At 51.5% G+C, this 6,000-nt stretch overlaps 1 protein-coding gene across 5 annotated transcripts in view; it reads right to left on the bottom strand.

Annotated features, from left to right (window-relative positions):
• Positions 1-6,000, bottom strand: part of DNAJB6 (DnaJ heat shock protein family (Hsp40) member B6) — a 54,693-nt gene that overhangs the window by 26,876 nt on the left and 21,817 nt on the right. For all 5 annotated transcript variants that reach the window (XM_082633092.1, XM_082633094.1, XM_082633095.1 and 2 more), the window contains exon 5: positions 5,419-5,529. In XM_082633092.1, the coding sequence (XP_082489218.1) occupies positions 5,419-5,529 (111 nt within the window). The remainder of the gene's footprint in view (positions 1-5,418; positions 5,530-6,000) is intronic.

Raw genomic sequence — 6,000 nt, 5'->3', positions numbered from 1 at the left:
ACACACAAAAAACTGCACAAAAAAGGATAACACCATAAACTCGAAAAAGCATCCTGGGCATTTCAAACAAAGGAAAATCACACTGGACTACAGTTTCAAAGCTCAACTACAGCAACCCTTAGGAAAGGGGAAAAACACTTGAAATTCAAAGGCCGAGGGGAGCAGACAGATTTCAACGTGACCATCTCCCAGCTGATCCCAACACCACAGACAGAAACCAAAACGCTCCTTTCACGACAACTCCAAGTTTTAAAATGTTTTTTCCTCACATATTCAGAAGTAGAAAATAACATATTTGAAAAGAATCTGAAACAGAAACGGGAACAAATCAGAAACACAGCCATAGCGTAATACAAGATCGGAACCCTGGGGAGGATGGGTTTGGGACACTTCGCGGCTGAACCAGCATCTGGGTGGTCCCTGGCACTAAACAGTACGCAGATAATAAATATATGCCAAATGAACATCATACTTTCAACTTTGCATACAACTATTTTGTTACGAAATGCCATTTCTAGTTACATCACAGGTCTCGTGGAGGAGCATTGTATTTTCTAATGATTACAAAAAGCTGTCCAAGCCAAGGATCCCAAGTACACACACTGGACCCAAACCGTCCTATTTCAGACGCCAGCAGAGGTCTGGGGCTCCCTGAGCCTCTCTGACCCTCACAGAAGGAGTCTGTGAGGGTCAGCGTGTGGCCCGTCTCGCCCCGTCTCGCCAGGGTCCCTTCTCTCTCTTGGTGCCACGCGTCCCCTCACAAACCACTAGGGAGCCACCGGCCCAGCACTCTGCCCTCGCCCTGCACCTGAGGCCGGGGGAGCACAACTCCAGGAGGAAGAGAAGGTGAGCAAGCCCTACACGGACTCGGGGAGCTCTGCCCTGGGTGGCACCGGGAGCTCCGTTAAACGCTCAAAATCAACTCGTGGCAGGTGCAGGCTTCCCCGGGGGAGATGATCCGAACCTCAGGGCTGCCGCTCTTGTGGCCCAGAACACCACCGAGCATGACCTTTTCAGGAAACCCTTTCCCCTCCCGCTGGGGCGGGGCGGGGCGGGGCTGGGCTGGGGTCTGGGTCAGAGGAACACGAGGCCCACAGGCATGGCACCCGCCCTCGCCCAACTATCTTCGAACGCCTGCTGCCCGTTCCAACGGAAGACTTCCCAAACACGGACAGAGCCACCCTCCTGTCCTCTTGTCCTCCTGGCCACAGCACCCCTCCCCCAGCATGGGGGACCAGGGGCTCAACAGGGGCTTCGTAGTCATTTTAAGTCTTGTGAAGAGTGTTTTTCTTTTAACTCCTTTAGCAGGAAACTCCACACGCTGTCTGGTGTGGACCTGAAGCCTTACTCCTTGCCGCCTTTCCAATTCCACGCGTGCAGGTCTGTGCAGGCGGAGCCTGGGCGCTCGGGGACGGGGGCACGCTGGCCGCCGGGTCTCAGGCCCGCCGGGGGGTCACCACCCGGCCCTGCCTCTCCCAAGGGCCCCTCCCACCGCCGCGGCTGCGCTCTCCCACATCCGGCTCTTCTCGGCGCGCCTGACTTCAAAGGCTTCCCCTCTCAAAATGTGCTGCTCCTAAATCGCAGGACAAGTCTTCACACATTATAGGGTCAACTGGGCCCCCATCGATGCGGCCTTCCTAACCCCCAGGCCAGTGACCGTGACCTCATGTGGGAAGTAGGGCCTCTGCAGACGATCCAGTTACAAGGAGCTCTCTCGGTGGCCCTGATCCCATGTCACTAGTGTCCCTATAAAAAGGGACATTTGGACACGCAGAGGGAACACGATGTGAAAACACAAAGGACCATCTGAGGCCACCAGAAGCTGGAAGAGGCCTGGGGAGAGACCCAGCCAGGCCGCACCCTGTCTCAGGCTCTCCAATCTCGGGGTCTGCTGTTCCCGCCGCTTGGACACTAGCACAGGCGCTGCCTCGGCTGTGACACGGCTTCCCCGCGGAGGGTGGCCTGCAGGGCGTCCCAGGCCCCTGTGCGGCTCCACTCACCTCCACAACGGCCGCGGGGAGCTGCCCAAGGGCCGCCAGGCACTAGCAGCAGGAAGTCTTTATTCCAGACACACTGTGGGCAGGGAGTCAGCCCCCTGCTCACCGCACAGCCCAGCGGGGCAGGAGCGGGGCCTCGGGCTCGGGCCCGCGTCCTCAAACCCCTCGGGCCCCCGGGGGCCCCTCCTCACTGGAGGTGACCCCCAGGCCCTGGCTGGGGAGCCCGCCCCCGCCCCTGCCCCACCCCGCCGGGCTCAGCCTCACTAAAGGGCTCCAGCTCCTCGCCGGCCGCCTCCTCGACCCTGGAGGAGGACAAAACAACTGGCTCATGACCCCCCACGCCTGGCCGCGCCCCTCCCTCCGCAGCCCCGCCTGCCTGCGCTGCACCCACGCCCCCTCCTCTCCCCTCCTCGGCCGGGTGCCCACGCAGGACCCGAGCCCATATGGATGGGACACGAGCGAAGTGAACGCACTCTCGCTCTCCGGAAGAGGCTTTCAGTTTCAGAGCTTGGTTCTGGCTACCCAACCAGAGGGTACAAGTCAGGAGGAATGTCTCCCGGACAGCATTTCCTGCCAGGCCTGTAACGGTCAAAGCTTTTCTATCTTAGAACATCATTCTACCGAGTAACGGCACCCTTCAATAATAAACAAATGAAGGGATCATCCTAATTCACATTAGTATAATCCCTACTCATTAATTTTTTCCAATTAACATGCTCCTAAGGCTAGTTTTGTGCGTGCTCTACATTCGGGAAAGTCAGCCTTGAAAGGTCGGCCTGCATCCTCCACTGCAGAGCCAGTCTTCAGTGTCTGAGAAATGGCTTCCCCTCCCTCTCGGGGAAGGCGTCTGTCGAGGAGGCTTGCGTCTACCTGCAGGCCCACGTCCTCTTCCCACCATAAACACTCCTTGCAGCGTGGCAGTCTGTGCAGCACCCCTCAGGCCTCAATCCTTCCCACCAGCTCTGGTTCTTCAAGTCTCCTCCTCTTTCATCTGGGGAGTCTGAAGTCAGAGGGTTTTATACTCTGATAAACGCAAAGCGAAGCTCAGAAGGTCTTTTAACAGGTTTTGAGCTACTCTTTTTTTTTTGGGAAAACGGGAGCGGAAAAAGTTGGTTGTGTGAAAAATTAAGATGAAAAAATAACACACTACTATAAATGGACGTTATAACCGGGTTGATGTGGATACTGAGAAACATCAACTAAATCACTGCCAAAGCAGAAAACCCCCAACCCTACGTTCACTCAGATCTGCACTGAACATACCACCATCGGGCCGCACTGTTACTTCATACATGCAGTAGCCATGGCGCAGATTCTCTTCCTATGTGTAAACCCTGAGAGCCTGAAAATACAAGTCACCTAGAACACCTACAAGAATGGACTGGACAAGTTATCACTGCCACACTAATCATGAGAAACATATGGGAAATGCCTAGTGCTAAAACGTGAGCAACGCAGTATCTCAAACAGAGGGCCTGAGAGTCTAGATCTACAGGAAGACTAGGTCTCTCCTAAACTGGACTCTGAATCCAACGGAAGAAATTTCCACCGCACGTCCTGCAATCTGTAACTCTTCTAAGTGAATTACACATGCACATAAAGATTTCTTTATATACACAAATCTCAATTTAGAAGATGTGAAAATCAGCACTCATAATGGGTAAAAACCACATGTTACTTAACTCATCCACATCTGATTATCATCTCTATCCCTTCTTTACTCTAGAAAGAGCAGCTCAAGGAAAATCATTTTTAATGAGAAAGCCTGGCCTGTCGGATTTCTTTCCCAAGGAAAACAAAACCTGGCTACTGTTCAAGCACTAAGGGACTCTTCCCTTGAGAAGCCCTGTAAGTGACGAAGAAGCTTGTATGAGCCGCCAGCCACAGTCCCGGCAAGGGCAGCCCGCTCTGCCTTCTCTGCCACTCCCCTCACAGCTCGACGTGGCAGAGACGGGGCCAGTTTCACCCAGCACTGCCCTGCTCCCCCAAAATAACGCATCTGGAGCTCGCTAAAGGTTGTAATGAGACACAAGGTTAATTTTAAGACGGGAAAGATCACTAAAACTGTTTGTGTTTTTCTTACAGTAAGACATCTTACCAACATAAGGGACAATTAATAAAGGACATAATTACGTTTCATGTCATATTTACAGGGAGCCTTCCCAGTACATATTTCTGCTTATGGTAATTAATGCAAAAAATAAAGTCTTCAGAACAGATGACAGAGTCTCCTCCCCCATCCCATGGAACACTCCCCTGCTTAGCTTTTGTTGTTACATTTGTCCGTGAAAACGCTAATACACACTAGTATACATACACACCTTTCCTCCATAAGCTACTTTCTTAAAAAGCCATACAACAGTAAAAAATAAGGAAACGCAGAAACTAACACACCGTTGTAAAGCAATTATACTCCAATAAAGATGTTAAAATAAATAAATAAGGACAGTCTCTCTGAATCCCCATCTGAAATAAACTGAAGGACTGCGCCACGTAAAAGGCCCAACACCTACCAGACACGGCCGCGCCTTCCTCCTCTTCGTGCCTGCCACGGGCAGGATCCACAGGTCCCCGTGTCAGCTGCAGACAGAACTGCTGTTCTTGTCTCCCTCCTGAGGGGCTGCAGGTGGCGTTCAGTCTTCTCAACCAGGCTCCAGGCAATGAAGGGAGCAAACACAGGGTATGTCTCCCCCTCCAGAAGCCAAAGACAACAGTGGCCTCAGCAGCACACGCTGAATGAACCCTGACCTCTCGAGTTGCCCAGCACACCAGACGTTCCCGACACCAGACCCTAACATGAGTTCCCGACACTCTGCCTCTAGTCGGGCACCGGGACCAAGAGGTGCAGCGGATGGGAAAAAGTCTCCTACAATGAAACAGCAGCCAGAGCAGGACGGTCTCCTTTGGCAAAGCTATTCTCTCAAAGATGAACATCTGTGATGCCTTGCTCTAGAGGTGTCCTTTCTTTCCAAAAACTGCAAACTCAATAGTCCTAACACCACAATCAGAAAAACAAAAACAAGTTTATAGATCAAATGTCTTCTGAACAATATCTGCCTCGATGCTTAGTGTTTTTAACCAGACTATTACACAGCAAATTCACATAGAATTCATTGTCCGACCAGGAACAGCATTTCAGAGCCCCCAGCGTCCACATCCTTCCCGCTGCAGAGGTAGTTCATCAGAGCCAAACACAGCCAAGGAAATGAGTACATTAAAGCCTTTATTATGTAAACACGCAAGATGTAAAATTCAGAAAAGTGTTCTGAAGGGAGAAGGAAAAGGGGGTTCGTTAAACTCCTGCACTGCTCAGACAGCAACTTTAAGGACAAGCTACAACTGTGATTAAACAGAACGGGTATGTCTGTCTTCGTGAGTCGCGGACACATTACGTAACCAACGACCCAGATGATGAACTTACCGAAGAAGTCGAATGAAAATGGGTCCCTTCCACCAAAAAATTCCCTGAAGACATCGTCTGGATTTCGGAATGTGAAGCCAAACTCAAACGGACCGTCGAAATGACTTCCACCTACAGAAGCAAGCACAGCTCTGTTACGGATTCCTGCTCGCAGCTGACACACAATCACTTGTCTACAGAACATTATATTTCAATATAAATCACGATCTAAAAAAGGAAAATGTTTCATAAACCTGAGGCTCTCTCAAGCCCTACCGAGATCAAAACCACCTGAGCCCAGAGCTGGGAAACGTGCTGGGACGCCAGCGTTCCTGAGCTGCACGCACACACCCCCGAGGACTGTCTCACCATCTCCAAATGTGTCATCAGCACACAATATGACACTGTTTTTATTCTTTGTTGTGAAACTTCATGTAAGCCAAGCACATAAACATTCACTCATACGTGTGTACGGTCAGTTTGGAGCGTGAATGTCCAAATGCCCACTGTGGAGCCAGCAGGACAGATCACTGCAGGAACTTTTCATCAAAAATACACATGTCTAGGCCTCACCACCGGAGGCAATTACTTTGGTGGTTATTT

Source organism: Mesoplodon mirus (genome assembly GCF_964341445.2).
Source record: "Mesoplodon mirus genome assembly, chromosome: 9".
NCBI lineage: Eukaryota > Metazoa > Chordata > Mammalia > Artiodactyla > Ziphiidae > Mesoplodon > Mesoplodon mirus.
This window is presented reverse-complemented; position numbering and strand designations above follow the sequence as displayed.